General features: G+C 51.0%; 6 protein-coding genes across 7 annotated transcripts; 5 read left to right on the top strand and 1 right to left on the bottom strand.

The window, feature by feature from the left end:
* Positions 1-5,847: 5,847 nt before the first annotated feature.
* LOC100905719 (uncharacterized) lies at positions 5,848-6,543 on the top strand. The gene has a single exon (XM_003741637.1). It carries the CDS (start codon positions 5,848-5,850, stop codon positions 6,541-6,543), a length of 696 nt encoding a protein of 231 aa, XP_003741685.1.
* Positions 6,544-6,644: 101 nt separating this feature from the next.
* Positions 6,645-7,745, top strand: LOC100905573 (uncharacterized). The gene has a single exon (XM_003741636.1). It carries the CDS (start codon positions 6,645-6,647, stop codon positions 7,743-7,745), a length of 1,101 nt encoding a protein of 366 aa, XP_003741684.1.
* Positions 7,746-9,613: 1,868 nt separating this feature from the next.
* LOC100903119 (uncharacterized) lies at positions 9,614-12,384 on the top strand. 2 transcript variants are annotated; one of them, XM_018638855.1, is made up of 5 exons: positions 9,614-9,928; positions 10,314-10,668; positions 10,768-10,950; positions 11,060-11,182; positions 11,739-12,384. In XM_018638855.1, exons 2-5 carry the CDS (start codon positions 10,315-10,317, stop codon positions 11,958-11,960), a joined length of 882 nt encoding a protein of 293 aa, XP_018494371.1. In that variant the 5' UTR covers positions 9,614-9,928; position 10,314; the 3' UTR covers positions 11,961-12,384. The 2 variants fall into 2 exon arrangements, with proteins under 2 accessions (XP_018494371.1, XP_003741668.1); XM_003741620.2 differs by lacking the exon at positions 9,614-9,928 and having other exon boundaries at positions 9,988-10,668.
* A 737-nt stretch (positions 12,385-13,121) lies between these two features.
* Positions 13,122-14,150, top strand: LOC100905426 (cytoplasmic dynein 2 light intermediate chain 1). The gene has a single exon (XM_003741635.1). The coding sequence runs from the start codon at positions 13,122-13,124 to the stop codon at positions 14,148-14,150; it is 1,029 nt and encodes a 342-aa protein (XP_003741683.1).
* A 607-nt stretch (positions 14,151-14,757) lies between these two features.
* On the bottom strand, positions 14,758-15,752 carry LOC108864013 (transmembrane protein 107). The gene is made up of 3 exons (XM_018638851.1): positions 15,680-15,752; positions 15,078-15,393; positions 14,758-14,954 (listed from the first exon to the last, which is right to left on the bottom strand). The coding sequence occupies exons 2-3, from the start codon at positions 15,301-15,303 to the stop codon at positions 14,758-14,760; spliced, it is 423 nt and encodes a 140-aa protein (XP_018494367.1). The 5' UTR covers positions 15,304-15,393; positions 15,680-15,752.
* Positions 15,753-16,419: 667 nt separating this feature from the next.
* Positions 16,420-23,577, top strand: LOC100905278 (RNA-binding protein EWS). Its single transcript, XM_029110987.1, has 10 exons — positions 16,420-16,441; positions 16,643-17,204; positions 17,607-17,756; positions 17,867-18,664; positions 18,868-19,115; positions 20,593-20,683; positions 20,943-21,219; positions 21,338-21,601; positions 22,817-23,045; positions 23,180-23,577. The coding sequence occupies exons 1-10, from the start codon at positions 16,420-16,422 to the stop codon at positions 23,425-23,427; spliced, it is 2,889 nt and encodes a 962-aa protein (XP_028966820.1). The 3' UTR covers positions 23,428-23,577.
* The last annotated feature ends 945 nt before the right edge of the window (positions 23,578-24,522 follow it).

The raw sequence follows: 24,522 nt of genomic DNA, 5'->3' as shown, positions 1-24,522 counted from the left end.
TTCGGACGGTCGATGGCTGGGTTCACAAAGCTCAGCGGAATCGGCTCATTCGACGCTAAACTCTTCACCCGGCGCGCGAATCTGAGGCATTTTCCTTGGCTCGTATCAACTCTCTCCCCCTCGTTCCTAGTTCAAATTTATTGTAGTAGAATTCGATTTCCGAAGTGAACATCGGGAGGAGGTTCTCGATCCGCGCACACGATGTGGGCCGCCATGATGCGGCAGAATGAGTCGCGGAAAGTTCGCCATGGCGCACGGATGCCGCAACGTTGCTCCGTCTCACATTTATCATTGAGGAAATTTCGAATTCGCCGAATACGATACCAGGAATGCCCGAAGCACGAGTGCGAGGTTTATGTCATTTCGTGGTTTTCCCGTCCCTCATCATTCTTCGGGTCGCGTAAGATCCCGATCACTGGTCGCAGATCCGCGGCACTTCCCTCTAGCAGCTCACCTCCTCAACATCCGGAAGTATGTACATCCGACGGATTGAGCTTCCCCAAATGCGGACAGTATTCTTCCGTCTCAAGTTCTACATACGCGTCTTCTGCCTTAGGAAAAGTTCTCCGTGAGCGGAGCTTCAGTTTCGCGTCGGATGTCTCCACCGATCCGACTGGGGACACTTTGCGACCGACGTGGATCATTCGACGGCTGTCGCCAAGAACTAAAACGAGCTGGAAAGAGTCTGCGCATAACCCGGAAAGAAGCTGTCTTCGAAACCCTTGAAAAAATGAAGACAGCAAATAATGAGTGAGCGGGCAATTTTCCGTCCACAATGATATCGGATTCGATCCGAATCCAGCGATAAAAGTGGCTGCCAGTAATTGCAGCCGGAGCGAGTTGCAGAAGCAGGAATGTTTCTCGACAAGCAGACCAACCACAGCCGAGATGCAAAGATGACCAGAGATGATACGAACGACCTCATCCCACACGACCGGACTGACGGACGTACGAGCGATAACACGGTCGGTCAGGATAATGTCCCCATGATTCTCAACGGAGCCGTTTTGTTGACCAAGTTTCTCCGCCGCCTTCGAATTCCCGCATTTTTTCAAGCTCCGCTCAACACCGGTAGCCGTTTTGGTGCTGAAAAAGAAGACAGGCAATATTTTTCAAATATTGGGAGACTAATTGTTTATTAATTCAACCACTGGCTCGCTATGAGCTCGCGCGTGTGATAACGCCCGTCAATCCGCCGACCGCCCGCCCGCCCGCTTGCTCATCGAAAAAGCGAACAAGCGTACGCTCCGACTAATGAACACCTTGAGAAGCTCGATTACTCGACACAGGCCTCGAAATCGAGCACTCCTCAATTTTGTTGTTCAGTCCCTCCGTTGAACTTTCTATTGGCTGCACCCGCTCGCCGGGGTAAAACACGGCGCCCTGATGAAACCATCAATCGAATGTTGAACAAGTGAGCCGCACCGCTGATGGCGAGAATCGTCCACCGAATTCAGCATGGAAGTATGAATCTGAAGCTGATCGCTCTCAGGAAAAGAAATTATTTCACACGTCAGAGCCCGTCTCATTCCTCAAGTGAAGAACCTCGCATAATCGTGCGCGTGATCCTCCTCTTTCAAGCATGAGCGCTCCGAACGGAGCGGCGCGTGGTAATCCTTGTGAATCAGCGAATTTTCAAATTCCTCGTCTGTGTTTGTTCGTTTTCTCAACGAGGAATATCCAAGACCCCTCTCTAGATGTCTAGGCTTAGAAATGGTTCCGCAACAGATCCTCTCGAGAACGTCCCTTCGAACGAAATCGACATTGTCCGTCAAAACTGTCCCGATCTTTCCTCACCATGAAGGGGAGGCGATCGAGCAGGCAAATTAGAAACATCAGGAAAGCACACAGGTCGAAATAAAACTATCCTCAGGAATCCGCTGAGCTCCAAAAATGTGAACGAATTCGATCCCTCGGATGGCTAGAGGTCCAGAGGTACGTTAAGTGAGTCGGTGGACGTTCTGAACTCATTCAGACATAATTGTTCTGCGTCTGCTGGCATCCGTGGAGGTGTGCGGTAAGAGAACAGGAACTATGTCCCTTCCAACTTCTGTTCCCCAACCCGATACCGACAGATTGCTCGCTGTTCGATCGAGTTGAGTTTCGGATAATTGCTCTCAAATCGTCTGGTTGACTGAGAGCAACATTAATCAACTCGTAAATATATTAAATGCTTGGGCTGTCGTCTTACCGAAGCCTGGAAACTTACGCCGTTGCGCGGAAAACTAATTTTTGAATGCTTGTCGAGAGAGCGAAGGGTAAATGAAGTGAATATCAAGTTTTGGTTTGGGTGGTGGGTTGTCTGGTTCCTTCGCTGGCCGGCCGGCCGGTTGACTGGCTGCTTGGTTGATCTTTGGTCTTGGTTTCGGTCGTTGTTGGTGTTGGTGGTGGGTCGGGGCTGATGCTTCTCGACGGCGAGGACGGGCCCCGTAATTGTCGCTTCTTTCTCGTCGTCGTCGACGACGACTGTCTCCCCCTTCTAATTATCACCGGGATGTTATTCGTGTTTCTCTGTTGGTTTCCTTCTTCTTCTTCCCTTACTTCGCCATCTATTTTTCTTCATCGCTTTCTTGGAGAACGTCTACAACAACATCAGCGACGGCGACGATGGCTCTACGAAGAAAAGTAACAAACTGGCGTTTGCCTCATTTTCGGAACGATCGACAGTCACATCCATAACCCCCACCGTAGCTTTGAGTCGATACATTCCCGACTAAACTTTGGTGATCCTCCAGGGAGAGGTCGCTCATCGGCGTCTACGCGCGTCGATCTCTGCCGTCTTCCCGATCGGATGAAGCCTCCTGAAGTGTTATTCGAAATCAGACGACGGAATATCTCTTCTATCCATCAATGCAAATCCTGATGGAATGATGCTGTCGGCCGTGAACGACAGCGAATTTGACAACAGTACGAGCATGGGATATTGTACGAGCTCGCTGCACCGTCGGATACTCGACGCAGACTTTCCGAGGGGGGAAGTCGAGAATATCCTCAAATCAGCCGCGAAGAATTGTGGGCTGCCTCTCCTTAGGGCTGGAGGAAATATGCCTTGCCGATTAAGAATCCTTCAAATTCCGGTATTGAGCTCTAATGGATGATGATAATCAGTGGATTACACACCGTGGACAATCAGGAAGAAGAGCAGTGTCCAATCTACGGGGAGTTTCCGACAGAGGGGCAGGTTCTGGAGTATGTATTGAAGAAATGGACGCACCAAGGTCAAATGCTCGGTGGTTGAGAAGCCCAGATGAAGAGCTGAGATTTCGGAATTCTTCTAGAGAGAGCATCCTCCTCCGACCGCGCCCTCTCCCTCCGTCAGCGTACCGAAAACCTTTGCTGGCCACGGAAGTTTCAGCGCTTCACTGAAAGCTGTCGGGATAGACGGGCCGATTTCTCTGATCACGTGATCTTCGCAATATGTCTCACTCCGTCGAACTATCGTTCGTCGTCTCCCATCAACGCATCGGAAATCGTTTATTTGAGTGAACACTGTGACGTTGATGGATGATTGTCAAAACGGAGAACTTGATATGCGGTTCTCGCTTTCCCTATGATAAATGTGAAACAAAATCGGAAGTTGTCAATCTGCCTGAATGTGTTGGACAGCATGCGCGAAAATATCGTTTTGAAACCGCTGTCCCAGACAAAAACGTATTTCTTCGGGAAGGATTTTCCGATCCCCGTCTTGATTTTCAAAAAATCTACATGTGTACGATCGGTTTCCCAAGCACGATCGAACCGATGGCCGTCCGTACTCGCGGGGAGGCGGTTGTTGGACGGCTAGGTCGCTCTGCGGTGGATTATTCCGTTGGTATACATTTGCTAGCCGTGGATTTCGTTTCGGTCGGTCAAGCTGACATACGGTCATCCTGTGCACGGTTTGACTCAGCTTGACTCGACATCAATGCAGAGCCGAAGGACAACTTTTGTTCCGCGTCTTCTTTGACGCCTAGCTCAGTCACTCGTCGCCGTCATCGTCGCTCCGTTTGCTCGCTCGCCTGCCCGTTCGGTCTATAGATACAACGTCAAGGCTGTATGCCGCAGGGGAATAGACAGCAGTTTCTCCTTTCGAACGAATGACCGACCGACGCGACGACGGGCTCGAGCGAGCTCCAGAAAAAAAGTGGACTTGGGGCTGTACCCCAACCTTACGGAAATGAAGATTCTATGCAGCTCTCATCAGTCCCCTTCCTGATAGAGTCACACCCAAGACGGGGCTTGTGGCAAGGCAAGGAATATGCATTGCCCTGATCGGAACTCGGAATGCCCTCCACGACTTCGGCCAAATCCATTCTATTGTCCTCGGGGGGATATTTGGGAGAACTCTCGCGCTGCGCCGGGACGAGCTCCCCCGTACCACGGTGACCGACCCCTGCCCGCTCCACTGACGGTTCCCACCCCGACAGCTCCAGAAGCATCACTCCAGACTTCAATGTATCTCTCGCTCTCTTGGAGAGCTAATCATCATACCCATGGGGTCGTAGGGATCAGTGGCGTTCCTAGGGGGGGGCAACCGGGGCACGTGCCCCGGGCGCCGACTTCGGAGGGGCGCAAAATCGTGATTTCTGTTCATTTTAGCTAAGCGCGAATAGGGAGGTTAGAATTGATTCTAATACAGTGGAATTCAAAATTTATACAAGAGACAGTGAAGCTATCTCCTCCCGCAACATGGAGAGCCATCCTATTGGTCCGCTCGAGTGAAGCGAATGTCTCCAAGAGATATATGTACGTTCCCAGTGACCCTCGCTGATCCTCCTCCCCGTGTCTTTGCGCCACACGGAATTCACTATCTCGCTCTCTCGCCAAAGTTTGGCGCGTAAACAATTAAGGGTTCTGCGAGAAATACACACACATACATTACTGTGGAAATTCGGGTGAGTTCTGCGACTTCTCCGATGAAATTGAAGCTCCAAATCCATGACTCGAGTCACGGCGAAGCTCTCATGTTAGCTTGTTTTGCAGACTGAAGTATAGACATGAAACGAAATGGTATTAAGGAAAGCGGAGCTCAGGGCCGAAAACGAAGGAAATCGATCCATAGACAGACGGAGAAAAGTCGAAAGGTTCTCCTGTCATTTTTAGCTCGGAACAAATCGACAACACCGCAAACTCTTCCGCCGGGAACCCCATTTGATCACGATGAAGTACCACCGACTCCCCCTGATTCCCTTTGTGATAGCGATGAAATACCGTTGACTCCGACTGATTCTCTTCGTGCTCGCGATGAAATACCGTCGACTCCGACTGAATCTCTTCGTGCTCGCGATGAAATACCGTCGACTCCGACTGATTCTCTTCGTGCTCGCGATGAAATACCGTCGACTCCGACTGAATCTCTTCGTGATGGCCATGAAATACCGCCGACCCCGACTGATTCTCTTTATGACGGCGACTCAGACCCAGTGACTTCGGAAGAAATTTCCCGGGATACCAGTGTCACAGCATCATCAGTGAACGCTCCGGAAGACTCACTCATAACCAATGTCTCATCCACACCGGCAGCTATCGCCGAGCACGATCTTGGGCTACTGGAGTTTCACTCGAATTCCGGAAAAGTCACCGTCTCCGATAGTTTAAGAGTTGAGATGGTGACCCTAGGGAGCGAGTACTTTCAGAACAGAAACGGCCCTTTTTTTTCGACGCGGCGGAGATGCATGACTCAATCGTGGTTCTACAAAGGGTTGGGAAATGGCCTCGGCACAAAGATTCTCCGCACATGGCTCGTCTACTCTCCAACGAAGGGCGCAGCTTACTGCTTCTGCTGCCTTCTCTTCGCCAGAGCTGATGGACACAATTCAGCACTGACGTCCTCCCAAGGATTCACGAAGTGGAAAAAATATAGAAAGGATGGATGCTCATGAAAATGCTCCGTCTCATAGAGCCTGTTTCGCTGATTGGAAAGAGCTCGAAAGAAATCTGAGAACTAATAGCGCTATCGATATCGAAGTGCAATCAGTGTATGCAACCGAGAAACAGAAATGGAGGTATGTTCTCAGCAGAATAAGTCACTGCATCAAATTCCTGGCTACACAGAATTTGCCACTCAGAGGCCACCGGGAAAACCAATGCGAAGACGTGGGTAATATCGGGAATTTTCTCGGCCTAATGAAGCTCGTCGCAAACTTCGACCCAATCATCAAGGACCACATGACTCGCTCTCGGGGAAATCCGGGCTCGACGTCCTATCTGGGGTCTAGAACGCAGAATGAGCTCATTCATCTCATGGCAGGACAAGTGAAGGAAAAACTCCTGAGAAAAATCAGAAAGGCCAAATATTACGGGATTCTCGTGGATTCCACACCCGATCTTGCTCACAGAGAGCAACTTTCGTTCGTGTTGAGATATGTCGACGTTGATTATGAACAGAAAAAAGCTCAGGTCAGGGAGTCTTTCCTCGGCTTCGTTCAAGTACATGAAAAGAATGCTGAGGCATTGGTAGCGACGATCTTGAAAAACTTGAGGACGACAAGCTGGATTTCGGGAACTGCCGGTCCCAATGCTATGACAATGCCGCCGTCATGGCCGGTCACCGCTCCGGTGTGAATCAACGGCTGCTCGAGAAGAATGGTTTAGCGTTATTCGTGAATTGTGATAATCATTCCCTCAATCTAGCCGGCTTGCACTCTGCCCGCAGTGAACCAGCAATGATTAGCTTCTTCGCGACTATTGAAGCCCTGTACGCCTTCTTTTCCCGTTCGACTCTGCGATGGGAGAAGTTGAAAAAGACGATCCCCGTCGGACTGAAACGCGAGTCTGAAACAAGATGGAGCTCTCGCAGCGATGCTGTCAAAGTAGTCAGCACGCATGTCAGGGAGATTATCGATCTCCTGGATAAAATGTCTGATGACTCCTGCGACTCGGTAGAAACTAGAAGTGAGGCACGTCAGTTATTCACCCGCATGGTCTCGTATGAATTCTTGACGCTTCACGGCTTCTGGAATAACCTCCTGAGCAGAGTCGATAGGGTCCAGAAGAGACTCCAGGATCCCTCCATGAATTTCCATGAAGCTGCCAATGATCTGTCGTCTCTGAAGAACACCTTCTCCAGAGAAGGATGCGATTTCGTAGACGCAGCCATCACTGATGGCCAATGCCTCTGCGATGAATACGATGTAGCATTCGAGAAACGCAATAGGAGAAGAAGAAGTATGCCAGATGAACACCGAAACTCTGAAATCTCCGCTATACAAGAAATGCGCCGTGTTATGTACTCAACGATCGACCGGCTTCAGCGAGAAATGAGAGAAAGGTTCGAGCGACTGACAAACCTAGACAATACTTTCGGGTTCCTTCTCGACACTCAGCGGCTACTACAAGGCCAGCTGAACGAATTGAGGTCCGATTGTTTGTCATTTGCGAATATGTATTCGGATGATGTCGACGGTAACGACTTATACAGAGAGATATGTGATTGTAGGATGTTAGTCAGCGTGCGGGAGGAGTTACGATTAAGGAAACCCGAAGAACTCCTCAATTTCATCATAGAATACGGCGACGAGAGTGTCTTCCCCAATCTTCGGGTAGCGATACAAATACTACTGACGATTGCCGTCTCGATCGCCAGTTGCGAGCGATCCTTCAGCAAGCTTAAGCTCATCCTATCATACCTCCGAGCGTCAATGGGGCAAGACAGACTGATTGATCTCTCTATCATGAGCATAGAGAGAGAAGTCACCGAGGACACCGACTTCGAATCTTTAATCGATACCTTCGCTTCGGTGAAGGCTCGAAAAGTCGTATTTTAAACATGTGGTATATTGTGATACGTGGTAATTCGGAACCTTCGAATGTTTTAAGTTTAAACAGAGTGAAGAGATCAGAACAATAAATGTAAAGATGTATATGTAAAGTATACTGAAAACTCAATCCGTCGTCTTCTGTAGAAAAAAAATCGACATGAAGGGGGCGCATTCCCGTCCTCTGCCCCGGGCGCAAAATGGGCTAGGAACGCCACTGGTAGGGATCGGTATCCGCTTCGGAATCAGCAATTCTAAATTACGAGAATGTTTGACGCAAAGTTCTGTCTGTTCTCGCCCAGATTTAGACCTCCGAAAGCACGCGAGCCTCCTGATGGGGTCCCGTTGTCCGAGACATCTCTCCAATCTTAGATCGCGTGGAGCCGACAACATTCAAGATGCCAATTCAGTACTCGTCGGTCGATCTGAAGCAGATCGAGGTGACGGATGTTGCCGAGTATTAGCAGTTAGGTGCTCCTGAAGGTATTTGTTCGAATCAGATTCCCGTCAGAGTATTTTTTTTCTATATTGCGACTCCGATGCCGCATCTTCGAAACGCGAATATGCAGCAAAACGGAGGAAAATGTTTAGTTTCCTAACGAAACCAGAAAACTGGTTCCGCGAACTTATGTGACCTCACGAGTTGCTTTCTGGTGAGTTACAAACGCGCGGAGTCGCTTGCTCACACATGCACACTTCGACTGTGGAAAACTCACGGAGCTAGGAAGGATGCTTTGTCTTGAGCTCCTGCCGCCGCTGGCGGAGTTTTCGCAATTATGACAATTAAAACGCTGAAAGACGGAACAGCATAAGTGAGATAGAGCTGGTGTCGGACAAGACAACAACTGGCAGCTACCTCGCTCCTTTCACGTTGCTGACCCGAAACAGCAGCTGTATGTCCTCTGAGCCATACGGATTGCTGACACGAAGACTGCCCACCTCTCGGAGGCTCGAGCAGACGCTCTATTGTCGAAGATATTGATAGGTGCTTCGAACTCGGTGGAGAATCGGCGATTCGATCCCGCTTGGTCGTAGAAGAGCATAGAAATGCAGTCGACTACCGAGGAATCTCGGACACCTACATGAAGTCTGCGCGATTCGTTCTGTGCTCCTGCGAACCGGAGGGTATCGGTAAAGCTTCGCCGGAATAAACTCCCACAGAGTCGATGACGAGTCGGCGGACTTCCTCCCTCAACAACCAGACTACCGCGGATCGACGTGTAGCAGGAGTAGTCAGACAAAGTCTTCCGTGCTTCCAGACTTTCGCTTGAGCCCTTTATAGTACCCACTAGTTGATTGATCTTGTTTTTTCTAGAGGCTCTAAAACCGACGGAGTTCAAGGATGAATGGCGCAACCTTCCACGAATGACCTGAAGACGATTCTGCCTACCACAAAGAAATCGATAACCAATTGAGATCCGCCGAAGAGAAGAAGAAGCCATTCCGTCAGTCAGCCGCCCGGCTGGGCAGGCCAGACAACGGGATCGTGCGAAGATCACTTGTTGCCGCTCGCCGTAGGCGTTACGAGTCAGCCTACACCCCGCTACGGAGAATATCGGACTTTGTTAGGCAGCCGCTAATTACGATTTGGAAGGAATCGGCTCAACTCTTTCCTGTCCGCGGACTTCAGCGTCGGCGCCAGAGTATTCGAGCAAGCGTTTGAGACCAAAATAGGCGTTCCAATATCTAAACGGGTTTTTTCCTAAAAGCTCCGGCAGCTTCAGCATGTATTGCGTCTTCGTCGTTGACTCATCTTTCAGAATCCAATCAAAAATATTGCACCTCGGTTGGGGATTGTCGTCTGTGGCAGATTTTATACATTCTGGTTCGATCATGCTCTACCTCGTGGAATTCTAATAACAACAGCAATCCGGAGCGGACATCGTGCTTGACAGAAGAAGGGGAGAGCTCGGATGCCGCGAGAGCACTTTCGAGGGAGAGATTCCAGATTTCATCCGGAACATAGCCTCATCCTGTGCATGACCAATGAGGGCCTGCGATTCCCTGAGATTCCTTCCGCACATTTAGGATGCCTTCAGATTTGACGTGCAAATCCGAATGTGCAGAGAGGACAGTGGAGGGTGAGCGTGACATTCGTTCCCAAGTCGAGCGTTGCTTCCCGTCTTATCGCGACGCGGGTGAAATATTCGTGGATAAATTGAGCCGTCGGAAAAAAAAACGACTCTGTTCAGGTCAGTTTGGTGGACGGGACACGATCGTTCCCGATAGATTAAGTTTCAAGCCTGTGATTTTGGCCATCGGCGAAACTTCGCTGCCTCCGATGACCCTACAAAACGCTCAGCTCGAGCCAATTTTCATCCCACTCCTGAGGAGTCGTGACAAAAACGTAGGGGATCCTAATAAATCACTGATCACTCGTTTCGCGAGCCCTGTTCCGAGGCGGCATCTCGTTCCGGCTCTCATCGTGTCTCTTCCATTCTATGAACGCACCGATGCTGGAACGTCATTCATGAGCCGGCGAATCGAATCCATCTCAGAATGCGATCGATAAGCTCATCCATACCTATACCGCGGTCTCAATAATATTTATCTCACCTGTCTCGTTCAACGCTACAGGATGGGATCGGTGGATCACATCGTTAAAGAAACTCTCGATGTTTTGAGCATCTATGCGAAGCGGCTCGAAGTACTCGGCCGCGTTTTCATGGAATCAGGGGACGATAACGCTCTCCAAACATCTGAAGAACTGCGTAAGATCTCAGCGGAAAACTCAGCGGCTCGAAAACGCCTCGAGAGAGCCATCGAATCCAATCAACGGGATGTTCTCGCAGACGTCTGGAACGTATCTCGAATGAAGGAGGTTTACCATCCTGTACTCAAGAAGTTCAGCGAGTCCGTCGCTGTATGCGCTTCTTGGAAGAACAAACCAGAGATCTTGGCGCGCATGGACATGGAGAATAGAGCCATTATGGTTCGTGGCGCAGTATTCATTGATCGATCTCGATCCAATCTCGGACGATCTTGCTAATTAATGCTTCTGCGTTGGTACGATTTTCTTCTAACTTTACAGAAGGACGATTTCCACCGATACGTCAACACCACTACTTTCCCGACTGTGGTCAAAGACCACTTGTTCCATCTGCTCACCCTGCTCACGAAGTACAACTCGAAGCTACAGACGCCAGTTCTGCGTCGGATCCAAGATTTGATCCAGTGGCTGGACAAGGAACAACCGACCCTAAGCGGGATCAAGGTCCGTTGTCCTCATCCTCAGGATGATTTTGATTGCAAATTTCCCGTTGTCCCATCGTGCGGTGGGAGGGCGATAGCATTGACATGATGATCAACTACGATCTTTTCAGGGAATCGCGCCGTCGGCTATACCGAGCACTCTGAAGAGCGTGAACGAGCTCGTATTGAAAATGGATACTTTCCGTCTTCCGAAATGCGGCTCCAAAGATGCTGCGAAGTGCGATGTTATTTTGGTTGGTAACTCCTTTTCTCCGCCTAGATAACTCTTGTGATTCTAGAAAATTTCTCTGGAATGTGTATAATTTAATTTGAAGCTAGAATCTCTACGCTCAGAGCGCCGATAACTATTGTGTTCGTTCAAGTCGAATAAAGTACCGGTGACGAGGAAGATTTTCTTCAATTAATTCTGAAGCATAGGAATTCATCCTCAGTTCTGGAAAGTCCCACGACGATCCTTGTGCTCGGGTTGACTCTTCCTCCGAGGGCACTTCAAGTCTTTATCAGGTCACTCTGGGAGCCAGAGGCATACCTCCGTTTCCCATTCTTCGGCACGATCACTGTTCTATGCTCCAAAGGGAGAAGAATAGACCAACCCTCATATCTGAGCGCTCCTCAGTGATTCGCATCTGCATATTCGTTGAGCATCGCCTATGCTCTGTCGAGTGCGCTTGGTGCAGACGACGGAATTTCTATGCCTGTTCTCAGGAATTGTCTGCATCTAGTAGGGGGGTCCCCCCTACGCCGACTTGTGCGCTTGGTGTCTCACGGGCTTTTCTTTTTCGCTTACAGAGCGCTCGACACGTGATCATTCGGACTAGGGGAGGAAATCTTTTCAGAAAAGACGAAACCGTGGAGCACCAAGCCGTAGCTAAGATCAAGCTTCAAGAGGCCTACGATAGCACATCTTTCGAGCTCTTGGGGGTCGGTTTCACCAAAGTTCTTACGGCGGAAAGCCCCCAAATTCGCGATGACTGGATGCAATCGATAAGGGAAGTGCAGAAAGCATATTAGATTCAGCTTAACTTAAATTATGACTCGAAGGTCGGGAGACAAACAGACCGTTGTACAACGACAGGCGAAAGATAATAAGGTCGCTGCGGAGCGCCATTTTAGGAGGATTCATACACTTTTAAAAAATTTAGAATGCATTATTTAGAAGACAAATTTTCACACCTACCAGAATCGAATACGACTTCGAGAGCTGGATGCGCGGAATCTCGCGATCTGAGCATGGGGTTTCTGACGCGAGGAATCCCCATCTGGGTTTCATTTGAGGTTTTCCCGAGCTGAGAAGATGACAGTACGCTTCTTAGCGATTTTAACCCTGAGTGTCATGTTTTTGTGCAGCGGAGGAAAACCATGGTGTCACAGAAAAATTTGTACCCATACCAAGCAAGGACAGCCTAATAAAAGATCAATAAACGACAAGCCCCGTCGGATAAATTTGCCTGTTCATTCGAGGTTTGAGCATTCAAGCGAGCGAGGCGTCATCCGAGGACTCTTGCCACGAAACTCTAGGGCGGATCCCTGTATAATAATAATTGAGAAAGGAGCCTCCTTAGTCGAAGAACCTGGAGGAGGCCGAGTTTGCAGAGCCCTCTAATCATTCCGATGCATCGCTTCCTAGGCTCGATCTACGGGAGACCGAGGGGGTCAACCCTTTATCAGAATAAGAATATCTGGCTTCGAGAGGAATTGAGCCGGAGGAAATGCGGTCGATCCTATCGTGTGATTCCGGGATTCGTGACAAGGAAGGAATTCGGGATTCTCGAGGCAGGGAATCAGGACGTCGAGCGCTAGAGGAGAGGCCGTCGACAACCGGCAGACGTACTCTCCGACACTGTGGTTTCCATGGCGACTGGGATGCTTATCTGATTTAGATCGGTCAGCATTCGGAGCCTTCCTAATTTCGGCGCAATAATGAAGAACTTTAGCGAGTTCGGAGTTCAGACGCTGGAATACCGCTGTGAGGTTCGGGTCATCAGCTACTGCGTCAGCAATACGGAGTTTGTGAGTTATCGCCTACTGAGAGGTTCTATGCGCATCCGTAACCAATACACCGCCATGCGATACTAGTGAGGATATGCCCACGGTGAGGAATCGAGCCGATCAGCATCTGGCTGAACCCCTTCGAGTCGAGTTCCGCGAGGAATGAAAATCAAGCACACAATAATGAACACCGTACAACAATTTGGCAACTTATGGGACTACGCAGCCAGCGTGCATAAAATGAAGCAGAAGGACCGCGAGAACAATTGCGTCGAGAGCACCATGTTTTTCATCGGCAGTCGACAAGCTGGAAAGACCTCGATCATATCGAAATTCCTCGAACGCTCGGATCATCCGAAACCCTCAGTAGCTCTGGAATACTCTTTTGGAAGACGATCGATTCTCGGGGCCGGATCGGATGTTTGCCATATCTACGAACTAGCCGGCGGGACAACATTCAAGAAAATGGTATCGATACCGATAAATTCACGTAGCGTGATGTCTTTAGTTGTGATCCTTGTTCTGGATCTTTCGGCTCCAGATGAGCTGTTCGTGACCATGGATTGTCTCCTGAGCGAGGTCAGGGAACGTCTTGCATCTGTGATGAGCTCGACAGAGAAGAGCGTCCCTGGATTCGCCGCGACCGTGGAGTCTGGAGCTCGAGCTCGAATCGGCGAACAACATCCAGACCTCAAAGTTATGGATGTTTTCCCGGTCCCCCTACTCATACTCGGTACCAAATACGACATATTCCGAGATTTCGAGCCTGAGCATAAAAAAATTGTGTGCCGTTGTTTGAGGTTCCTCGCTCATTCTCACGGAGCTTCGCTCCAATTTGTGAGTCAACACACCCCGGACGTGCTCGGTTCCAGAGTCCAAGCGATCTTGAAAAATGGCAGCGAAGGTCGAGAGAAACCCAACATGGATTATAACACCGCGCTTAACATTTCTTTCGGGGAAGATTCGTTCGAAGAAATCGAGATATTCGACGTTCCTAACAGAGCGTCACTGGACATCGCCAGGAAAGCTTGTCGAGAGCTAATGAAAAAAACCTTCGGAGAGAAGGACATCGATGTTCGCAGCGACGATCCCGGGAGAGATCCGAACTTCAAAGAGCACGACATCGACGTGGTGCTTGCGCAGAAGCTTAAAGAGCTTGAGCTGGAGAATAGCTCCAGGAATATCCTTCGAAACTCAGATGTCGATATTTAGGAGATCATCTTCGAGAAATATTGCCCTCTACGCTCAAGATTCGTACAATAAAGAGCTGTTGCATTAGGAAGGAGTATCCCTGACTTCTCTTCGATGTGCCGCCACTATTCTTTCTGCGGAGAACCTCCCCGCCTCAATCCTGGACAAGAGTCTCGCTTAGCCATACCTGGTTCTAGGCAATATTGCATTTGCCTGCATATATAGTTTGTAATACAAGCTATAGCTCTACTCTCCCTCCGTCTTGTGGTTGACTCCTCGGGAAGCCTTCGCCACAGACTTGACTCTTTAGGGAAATATTTAAGCAAGCCCAAAGTGATTTCTGATCGACTTGTTTCCACGATCCCAGGACGATAATTGCCGTCCTTCCGTCATGTTTCACAGGCTGTGTGCCGTAGGCGATTCTTGCTCAACGGAACGAAAGCTTGCTGATGAAGTTCGGCGATTAAGCTTCAGGCTCCTCCCGACGGCTTCTTCCGACTCAATCAGGGTGAAAAAGTCCCCTAGCTTCTCCTCGACAAAGAACGAAAACCCGATGGCAGCACTTTATTGGTCAGAGAATGAATTGCTTTATTCCGCACAATACTCCCTGGCGATCAAGCTATGTCGTTCAAAGGGGCTTGTTCAATATCAGCGCGCCGAACAGAATAGTAACCTCGGCCATGCAGGACAAGGCTGTAAGAACGAATAAGATCCAGAAGTATTTCACATGAAAGGTATCAGCCATGAAGAACGCTAACGAGACGAAACTTATCGAATGCACCACTGCCGACGACAGACACTGAGTGGGGAAGAAAAGCGATGCTCCTGGAAATAGGATCAAGTCGATGAGGATCTGGATTTTCAAATACAACTATGGATACTTGCATCAGTCCCCGCGATATGTGTGAGTGGACAGTGCTCGTCTGCAGAGTTACATCGCCTACGCACCAATCATGAAACATGTGAGCTCTATAGCCACCAATGTCGTTGAAGTTGCAAGACCCGCGGTGATTTGTGTTTGAACAGATTCTACCCGAGAATGATCATCTCGTTGAGACCAAGGTAGAGATGACTTCGCGACGACTTCTACATCCCACAGTAGAACGATCAGGAGAACAAAGTGGCCGAGAAGTACGACGAAACGAGGCACTTCGAATCCGCTGTGTGACCCCATTTGAGCACGATGATGATGCGTCACCAAAATACGTCGGAAGCGAATGCCTTCGCTCACGGGCTGGTTCGATTCATATTTCTACGAGGCTACCTGGAAGGATCGTAGGATATGACATATTTTTCCAACCTGATATTGTATGCTCGGATAATGAGATGATCGGGAATCTGGCAGACTTGTGCCGGGAGGTCGGTTCCCCCAGAACAGCAGGGGGAACCGGTACGCAAAAGAGATGCGGTCGGACAGAGAAAAACATGATGCCACGTAGGTCAGTAGTCGACATCAATATTTTCGTGGGTCGTCTTGGAACACCAGGAAGTCGCGAGAAGGGCCTAAACGGTTTCTCGAAGAGCATCGGGACCTCCGTGCTCCGACTTACCTCGGACAGCATCCTGAGAGTTCGGCTTCACCACCCCAAAATCGCACACAATGCGAGAGACTCATGAATGAGTATCATCGAGGGGTTGTTATTCTAGTCGCGTTGCCTGGATACCGATGCACACCGCAGGCTGGGGTCGAGAGCTCGGAACCCTCGCGTTCCAGAGTTTTGAAGTCCGAAGATCCATGTTCCGCTATGGATGTCTTGCGCGGAGAATAAGAGGAATTCACTGAAGGGATTTCAGAAGAGTGCTCAAGGTGTCAGCGCGCCCAGCCGAACGTCGGACTGATTTTCTTCTTGCCGCTGATCGCCGCAAGTCCATCACCAGATCTGTCGTGATTCATCCGGATATCGGGCGAGACCGTCCCACAGAGCTCGATATTACTGAGGAAGTCGACTTCATCACGGTTCGCCTCCGGCTTTCCCTCGAGTTTCGCGCGGCGGTCCCTGCGCTTGTTTCAAACGCAGCGCCCTGTGCTTAAAGACCTCCCGGAGAGAAGCAGCCGGCATTTTGAGAGGACGCGCTGTGTTTGCCTCCCGTCGAATATCATGGTGGTTGTGTGTCGTCGACGAGGTTTACATTTCGACAGTTTAATATTTTCCGCGTTCTTAGTCTCACGGTGATGCGAAGAGCGGTGGAGCAGCCGAGTCGGAGAGACTATTTGTGAGAACATCGAGGGTGGACGTCTTTGGTTAGGACAAGAGCTATCAGAAAGTCGACCCTCGTTGCTGAAGCCGCCATGTACGGCTACTCGGCCTCCGGTAAGTTGAGCGTTCAAACCGGCGATTCCGCGTGAGCTGACGACGCCAGTTCGATCGGTGTCGCGTGCCCGTCCAGTGACTAGTGTTCACGAGACCGAAGCCTCGGAATTCTCTTTTGCCGCCCAATTTCCTTCACGCAGACAAACCGCTGTGTGTACAACTTCACTCGACTCGAGTTTCCTATTTTTTGTCTTCGTTCAGGTGGCGCAGCCCAAGGAGCTCAACCAGGCTACCCCTGGACCCAATCGACTGCCGCTAGCGCACAGTGGCCCCAGAACCAGACGCAACCACAACCGCAAGCCGCAGCTGCGACGGCAGCTGCAACAGCGGATCCTAACTCGGCGGCGGCTGCAGCTGCTCTGCAGCAAGCGTGGGCTCAATACGCTCAACAGCAATGGCAAGGATATCAGACACAGAGCGCCGCACCGACGGGGGCAACCGCTTGGAGTTCGTACCCTCAACAGATGGCGCCGACCGAGAGTCTGGAAACGTTCCAACGTCAGTTCGACGAGTGGGAGAGCAATTACAACAAATGGCTCGATGAGAACCGGAACCATCCCGATCGAGAGGCATATAACAACTTCGTTCAGCAAGCCAGCTCGTTACGACAGACATTGCTGCAACGAAAAGAGCAGTTGAAACAGCAACACGCGGCCGCGGCTGCAGCGGCGGCGGCGGCAGCAGCGGCTTCGACTCAATGGCCCCCTCTGCACGCTCCACCTGTCCCCCCAACGCTGAACGGTATGCAACAACAGCAACAACAGCAACAGCCGCAACAACAACAACCACAGCAGCAGCCACCACCCCAACAGCAGCAACAGCAGACTCCGGGTCCGTGGGGCCAACAGAGTGGACAGCCACAAGTATCCCCCTGGACTACACAACAGAGCGCCTATCCACCTCAAGACAACACCGGGGCCTACCAACAACCCGACAAGCAACAACAGCCTTGGCAGCCGCGTCTGAACGATGACAGCAAGGGACGACCTTGGAATCCGAGAGATCCGACCGGAAACGGATCAGCTAGAGAAAGATCCCCGAACCGCTTCCAACCGGGCAGAGACGGGGACCGGAGATTCGAATCGAGGCCCGACAGTAGATTTGACAGAGACGGAGATCGACGTCCAGGTGCAAGAGGAGGGAGCATGAACAATCGTGGAGACAGAAACGGGTCTCGTTTCGATGGGGGCGGATCGAGGTTTTCGGACAAGGATCGCCCGCCGCGCTTCGACGACAGGGGACCAGGGGCCGGGGATCGGGATCGAGACAGAGATCGCGACGACGATCGATTTGCACGCAGGGATGAGAGAGACCGGTAAATACTGATTCCCTATTTTTTCCCGAATTCTCTCCTCGCTATTGAGTCGGTCGCCATGGAATTGTTCAGAGACTCCGACATTCAATTCCCAATTCGAATTGTTTCAGGGGCGGTCCAAGAAGATCTCGTTTCACCGATGCCGATGAAGATCGATCGGGTAACGCTAACAAGGAACCTCTCGGTAGACCGATCGGTGCCGGCCGGAACGACGGTCAACCAGACGCTCCTCTAGGTCTACAAGAAAAAATGCTGGCTATGGCAGGCATGCAGCCATCGTCCGCGGCGTCGAGAGGAGGTCCGCGTGGTGGACCCGGCTTCGGAGGACCTTTCGGTGGCCCCGGAGGATCGACAGGACCCGGAGGCCCTCCAGGACCTGGCGGGCGCGGGGGTGGTTTCGGTGGAATCCGCAGACCCAACGATGATTTGGACGGAGGACAATTAGAAGCGAAGAAGTCTCGTTTCGACGATTTCGAGGATAGGAAGGCTCCATGGGACGGTCCCCCCCGAGGACGTGGAGGTCCTCCGCCGATGGGCCGGGGCGGAATGATGCGCGGAGGCCCCGGAATGGGTAGAGGCGGCGATCTCGACGGCCCCATGCGCGGTGGCATGATGGGTCGAAGCGGTGGCATGCCAGACGGACCCCCAGGACGCGGGGGTCCCCCGATGAGAGGTGGTCCCTTCGGTATGAGAGGGCGTGGAGGTGGTCCGGGCGGACCGAATGGAGACGGTCCGATGCCGTTCGAAGGCGGTTTCCGAGGTCGAGGAGGCCCTCCAAACTTCATGAGAGGACGCGGCGGTCGCGGTGGAGGACCCATGGGTGGGTCCGGAGGCCCCAACGATGACTTCGGAGGACCACCATCCTTCATGGACGGCCCGATGCCCCCCTGGATGAACGGACCGCCTGGGTAAGCTTCGAGCTTCTCTCTTCATTATTCAGGAGCTCGATCAATATAGTTCATTTGCTAGTTTCATCCTGGTCCGTTGTGCGCGACTCGAAATTCCTCGGGTGGGAGTCCGCGTGAGCGGGGGGAACGGCTTGGTGGTTTTCCCCGACCTCCGGAAGAATGCATCGAATCATCATATAGGGAATATCTATCGCTCGTTTCAGATTCAGTGATGGTCCGCCGATGCGCGGAGGCCGCGGTGGCATGCGGGGCATGGGACCGAGCAGAGGAGGCCCACCAGGAATGATGATGATGCGCGGAGGCATGAGAGGTGGTCGAGGAGGTCCACCGTTCAGAGGAAGAGGCCGCGGTGGAGGACCACCTGGCGGAGGCGGCCCCGGATCTGCAGGACCCCCCGGGACCGAGGCTCGGAAAGACGAATCAAGTTCTCCCAATGAAGAGTCTGCCGCCAGTAAGTAGGCGGACAACCAGCCAAGAAGATTACGAAACGGCAAATTTGTAAATTTGATTTGTAATATAACTGCATCACACTTTTGGAGAGCGAGTGTCCAGATTGCCTTTCTGAGCCACTCAAGCAAGTGCAAGGCGACGAGTGGCCGTGAGTGAACCAAACCGAACGAACGAAGGACGCGCAAGATGAGAGCTCGATCGATCCTTTTGGCTGAGAGAGTAGCTCGTCGACGCTCCTCGGTAGATGGAGAGAACCTTCGGCGGAATGTTTCACAGTCAGAATCTAGCTCTCTAACTGGCTCCCATCCTACTGCTCGGCATCGCTCGCCGTCGCGACGTTCGCTCTGATCGTCGCGTGAGGTCGGAGCTGAAAGGAAACCTAGGAAACGAAGCATGTTGTATTCCCCTGCAAATGAAGAGGAATAGATCATTGACTCACACACATGTGAATTCTCCGTCATTTTTTCTCTTCTTTTCCTCACTCCCAATTTCTATGTACAAAAGACTTCCAGAACTGTCAATCATGAAACAACGATATTCGGAAATTCTTTAGCAGCTACTGTTATTGTCGCTGCTTGAACCGTCTCCTGACATAATGTTTCTGGTGTCAATAAACCCTGACAACGAGGAGGAAATCTCAACAATCGAATCAAATTGCTCCGAGCACCTTAGCTGCATGCCATGGAGAAAGAATGGCAAGCAGCTTGCCCTTCACTAGTAATTGGCAAATCGAGGTTCAGAACACCGATCAAAGAAAAAGCCATCGTTAACAGTGGTAGTCCGTATCTTGAGAGCAGATTCTCATGGAAAATGGATCGAGGGAGGAAGTCTCCAGAAACTTAGAAGAACAACAAATTTAGGGAAAACCAGCAAATGAAATTTCTAGATAGATCAAGCAACACTTTGTGTAGCATGTTATATTTTGAAAGGGTTTGACTTGTATGATGGAACAATGGGTGACAGGGGGCCAGCGACTTCGAGAAACAGCGAAAAGCTAGGTGAGTGCTCTACGTGAGATATTTTCTAATGGAGAATGGATTCGTTTCTGCTTAAGAGACCCGGATAGCCTATGTTTCCCCCCTGAGGCAGATTAGCAATTTCCAATTCGGGGCGTACAGTTTGAACTCTTCTTCGTAGAGGCTCTGACTTCTCTAAAGTCAGCCATTGAGAATTCTGTAATCATGGACAAGGGAGCTCAGGTTCTGGGAGAGTTCTCCTCATCGAACGAGACCAAATCAGCCTCGAAATTCGGGGGATCTGCTGTTTCTGTCATTCTCTGTTTCCTCTCTGGACTCTCGAAGCTCGGGCTCAGTCGGATGCATGTCAGTCTCGGAGCTACTTTAATGATTCAGTCACATTTTACGCGTTCCGAAATGTAACGGAGGAAACAAAAATAAATGTTCGACTTTTGGTAATAAGTCGCCTGTTCTTTCGATTCCTCGATCCCATGCCGCTGAACTCAACGAAGTCTGTTGCAGTTTTCGAGTACGGCCCCCCTTCCGAGACCGATCATCGAACGATGGCTGCTCCAGTTGATCCTATGGAACCCATCGCCTCCAGCTCAGAAAGGTACCATTTCGGTATTCTGAGAGACATTGCCGAGCTCAACTCCCTCATCGATGTTGAATGAGCGAGAAGCCCAGAGTCGTTGCGCCGTAGTCACAGACTGTTTTCCAGATCGCTCGCAGGTCCGAAGACACTTTTCTCTCGTCGATGGAGCCTATCCCCCCCGCCAAATCTAAGGTGATTCTCGATGAATTCGCTGATCCCGAAACGTCGACGAGACACTTGAGCCAGTTTTCGCGACCCATTTTCTCTAATTTTACAGATCGTGCAGCGTTACTTCGGAAGCCGTTCCGAGTAAACCCGAACTTCGGTCAGCGGCCGAGATCTTCCTTCACCCGGGACGAGTCGCCAGGCCGGCCAAATTGGCGATCGTTCTCCGGGGCCTGCCCGGATCCGGAAAAAGTCACTTAGCCAAGACCCTGAGAGAGCTCGAAGCCAAACACGGATCTGGGGAGCTTCGAGTTCTGTCCATCGATGATTACTTCCTAGTCGAAGGCGATGTCGAAACCGAGACGCCGACCGGGAAGAAAACCCAAAAGGTTGAAATTGGTTGATATTTACGATTTACGGCGGAAACGAAGGAAAAACGGCGAGAAATAATTTTCTCGCATGAACCGCAGCAGACTCGAGGCATTCGTCGGAATAATTCCTTTTCAGGGGATGATTTACGAATACGATAGTGAAATGGAGTCGACTTACGAGGCTGCTCTTCTAAAATCATTCACCAAGCAATTGGAAGCCCGACATTTCGATGTTCTTGTCGTAGACGCACCAAATGAGAAACTCTCGAAGGTCGACAGCTTCGTGGGCGCTGCGAAAGAACACTCGTACGCGATATATATCATGGAGACCGATATCGACGATCCTCGGCTTTGTTCCGAGAGGAATGTACATAAGCGGTCGCTGGAAAGCATTGAGAAGGTGAGTTCTAGATAACCACCGTTTCGGAGCAAGACGGAAACGTGCGGATACCGGATACTCGAGGCCCCCAAATCCGATGTGGAATGTTCCTCCAATCCAATGTCCTCGGATGCTGGGACGCTTTTGGAGAGTACCCTTAGTGTCGACCTTGATGGGGGAATAAGTGCCCCAGCGTCTGTGCAAAACCCTTCGTGGGATATTCCTAGTCTCGAATATCCGTTCTCCAGAGGTACGAGAGGCTCCACGAGCTCCGTTGGAGCAGGAAGCGTCCGACCTATCGGCCCAACGGCCCCTTGACTTCTGACGACTGCTCTCCTAGGGGCGCCCGGAGGCATCCAGGGCGGCTCCGCTGACCATTGAGGAGAGGAGACTAGACTAGTTCCGCCTTCTACGTCGCAGAACTGAGCCTTGGCAGGGTTGTCCGCGTCCCTAACTCTTTGATTGATGGCTTCGACGGGTTCGACGATGATATCACGAGAGCTGAGAGAGGCATAGTTGAGATTCGGAGCGCATCCAATGGAAAATTGCGCTGCTAGGAATCATCTGCTCTGCGAATAGCATGGCTAGTAAACCTCGACGAACGGCATCCCTGCGTGGAATTCCCTCGAACCGTGCGGGAGGGGTAGACTCGAGTGAATGGTGATGCGAGTTCAAGGAAAGAGCTCTTAATCAGCTCTTTAGCTACTTGCCCTCTGGTTTCAAACATCGACATCGAAATTCAGTCGGAGTGAGCTTCCCGGAATCGTGTAGAAGGTCTGAAGAATAGGACATTGGCTGGGACCATTCGAATCAGAGCCGGAAACAATCGTCGAGTTCGAGAGCTCTGCTGGTACTGGAACTCATGGTTCATGCATATAATATGAGCTCGCTCCCCCTTCACTTCCAAATCACTCCGCTCAACCTTGAAAATCATGCTGAAGGTCCACGGTTGACATCTGCTGAGCTAGGAATGACCGGGATAGCTCTCCGATTTCTCTCATGCTCGAGTGTCCTCCTCAAGGATACGACCTCTTCGACCCACCTTCGCATCAAACAGCAGCAGCAAAAATACCGGTGCAACCGGCTCGCGGGCCCCGCTCCACGATCGCATTTGTCTCCCGGAGTCGTCTTTCTGAGGCGTCCCCGCGTGTATACCTACAAGAGCTAGGGCTCCATTGAGCTGATAGCTCTAAAGTAACAACTGCAAGAGTCTAATCCCATTGGAATCCTCCACAGATGAAAGCGGAATGGGAAGAGCTCACTGGGGCGTACGTGGCGTTGGATCCAAGACCATTGCTAGAAAGTGAGGACGATATCCAAGAAGTCGAGATGGACGAAGCGCAACAAAGCGACGAGCAATGTCGCTTGGATGGAGGTGGTGAAGCGAAACTCGAAGAGCCGACTGGAGAAGCGACCTTCGTGCCAAGCAAATGGGAGAGAATGGAGAAAACCGAGGCAGAATTATGTAAGTTCGGATGTCGTCTGATACGTGCTTGGAATGCTGAAATTTCAAGTCTCCCTCCACCTGCTCTCCTCGGAACATACCTCTCCCCTGATCGGGCGTCGATCATCATCTGAATATTTCTCTGTTCTCGGCAGCGCGCTTGGATGGAATAAAGAAGAAATCCGCTGCTATCACGATGGACGATTTCCTGACCGTGACAGATGACTACGAGATGCGTTCAACCAGTGGAAGGAAGAGAGTTCGGTGGGCGGATATCGAAGAGCGCAAAAGGATCAACCGAGCGAAGGCTATCGGTTTCGTAGTCGGCCAAACCAATTGGGATGCTTTCACAGATCCCGAGAAGGAAGAATCGAGCGCTCTGACTCAAACCAAATACTTCTGATAAGCTGGGTCGCTTTGTACAGATTCGTTGGAGCTTCTCGCGCTCCAGGCATCCTCACGGTCTAGAAAACGCATGGCCGTGCGGCCTTAGATCCGCTGACTCCCGATTCTTAGGTATCGTGCTGCGAATAGTCCTCCCGAAACTGACGACAAGTCCGATGTGATGAAGAAATGAACGACGATGGCCGATCGGAATAGTTTCCGATCCGCTGTGTCCCTCGAAGACTATCCGGATCTAGGGGATAACGTCGATGGGTATCGTACCTGCGACCCCACCAGACTGACCCCTGTAGCTCGTCTACAGAGCAAATGAAGGCATCTGAATCGCGTTCCGCTACAGTGTAGATATTTATTGGAGTGCTTCTTAGAAACTTCGTTCGCTCACTTGAGAACACCGAGAATATTGTATAATGAAGGTATATAAATGCATTGTTTATGGAACAGACTCGTCCCATTTGAGCTTATTCGACACGCGCAACTCGAGAAGTCTGACATCCATCTCACACGAGTTCAAGGATTTAACTCCCCCGATGTCACTCAGGCATTCGAACCGTCCGAACTTCTGCCGCAAACTCCGGGAAATTGAAATTTCTGTGAGCGCGAGCTCATCTTGCGTGGATCCAGATGTCGACGGGCCGAGGAGAAACTCCCTCGCAGCTCTGTGTTTGGAGCTATCGTCATCCAGATATGGATATCGCTCCCCCGCCAACCTCCGCGGAATTCGACCTCAATGACGATAGTTGAACATGTCACTCTATTTCTTCTTCTTCGGCTCCGCTTCATCTCCTAACAATGGACTGATGATGATTTCCTCCTCTTCGCTCTTCTCTTCTTCTCCACCCGATACCGTTTTCGACGGTGCGGACGTTTCGAGCGCGACTTTTCGCTGCCTCAAGTTATCCGTGAGATCTGTCTTCGCGATACTCTCGCTCGTTTCTTCGTGTTCCGCTACGTCTGCGTGTACATGTGCTTCATCTTCCTCTTCGGCACTACTTTCCGTCTCCCCGTGGCTGCCGCCGTCCTCCTCAGCGCCTTCCTCTCCTCCTTCGGCAAGTCCCTCGCCGTCGACTTGCCCTTCAGCCTGCAACAATCTCCG

This window comes from Galendromus occidentalis, unplaced genomic scaffold (genome assembly GCF_000255335.2).
Source record: "Galendromus occidentalis unplaced genomic scaffold, Mocc_1.1 scf7180000077190, whole genome shotgun sequence".
Lineage (NCBI taxonomy): Eukaryota > Metazoa > Arthropoda > Arachnida > Mesostigmata > Phytoseiidae > Galendromus > Galendromus occidentalis.
This window is presented reverse-complemented; position numbering and strand designations above follow the sequence as displayed.

Excerpts from the sequence above, each read along its gene's own strand:
- LOC100905719 (XM_003741637.1), top strand. The coding sequence starts at position 5,848 with ATGGATGCTCATGAAAATGCTCCGTCTCATAGAGCCTGTTTCGCTGAT.
- LOC100905573 (XM_003741636.1), top strand. The coding sequence starts at position 6,645 with ATGATTAGCTTCTTCGCGACTATTGAAGCCCTGTACGCCTTCTTTTCC.
- LOC100903119 (XM_018638855.1), top strand. The coding sequence starts at position 10,315 with ATGGGATCGGTGGATCACATCGTTAAAGAAACTCTCGATGTTTTGAGC. Across the intron at positions 10,669-10,767 it reads TGGAGAATAGAGCCATTATG|AAGGACGATTTCCACCGATA; the intron begins GTTCGTGGCGCA and ends CTAACTTTACAG. Across the intron at positions 11,183-11,738 it reads CGAAGTGCGATGTTATTTTG|AGCGCTCGACACGTGATCAT; the intron begins GTTGGTAACTCC and ends TTTCGCTTACAG.
- LOC100905426 (XM_003741635.1), top strand. The coding sequence starts at position 13,122 with ATGAACACCGTACAACAATTTGGCAACTTATGGGACTACGCAGCCAGC.
- LOC108864013 (XM_018638851.1), bottom strand. The coding sequence starts at position 15,303 with ATGGGGTCACACAGCGGATTCGAAGTGCCTCGTTTCGTCGTACTTCTC. Across the intron at positions 14,955-15,077 it reads GCTCACATGTTTCATGATTG|GAGCATCGCTTTTCTTCCCC; the intron begins GTGCGTAGGCGA and ends TCCTATTTCCAG.
- LOC100905278 (XM_029110987.1), top strand. The coding sequence starts at position 16,420 with ATGTACGGCTACTCGGCCTCCG. Across the intron at positions 17,205-17,606 it reads ATGCAACAACAGCAACAACA|AAACGGGTCTCGTTTCGATG; the intron begins GCAACAGCCGCA and ends TCGTGGAGACAG. Across the intron at positions 21,602-22,816 it reads CGCTGGAAAGCATTGAGAAG|ATGAAAGCGGAATGGGAAGA; the intron begins GTGAGTTCTAGA and ends AATCCTCCACAG.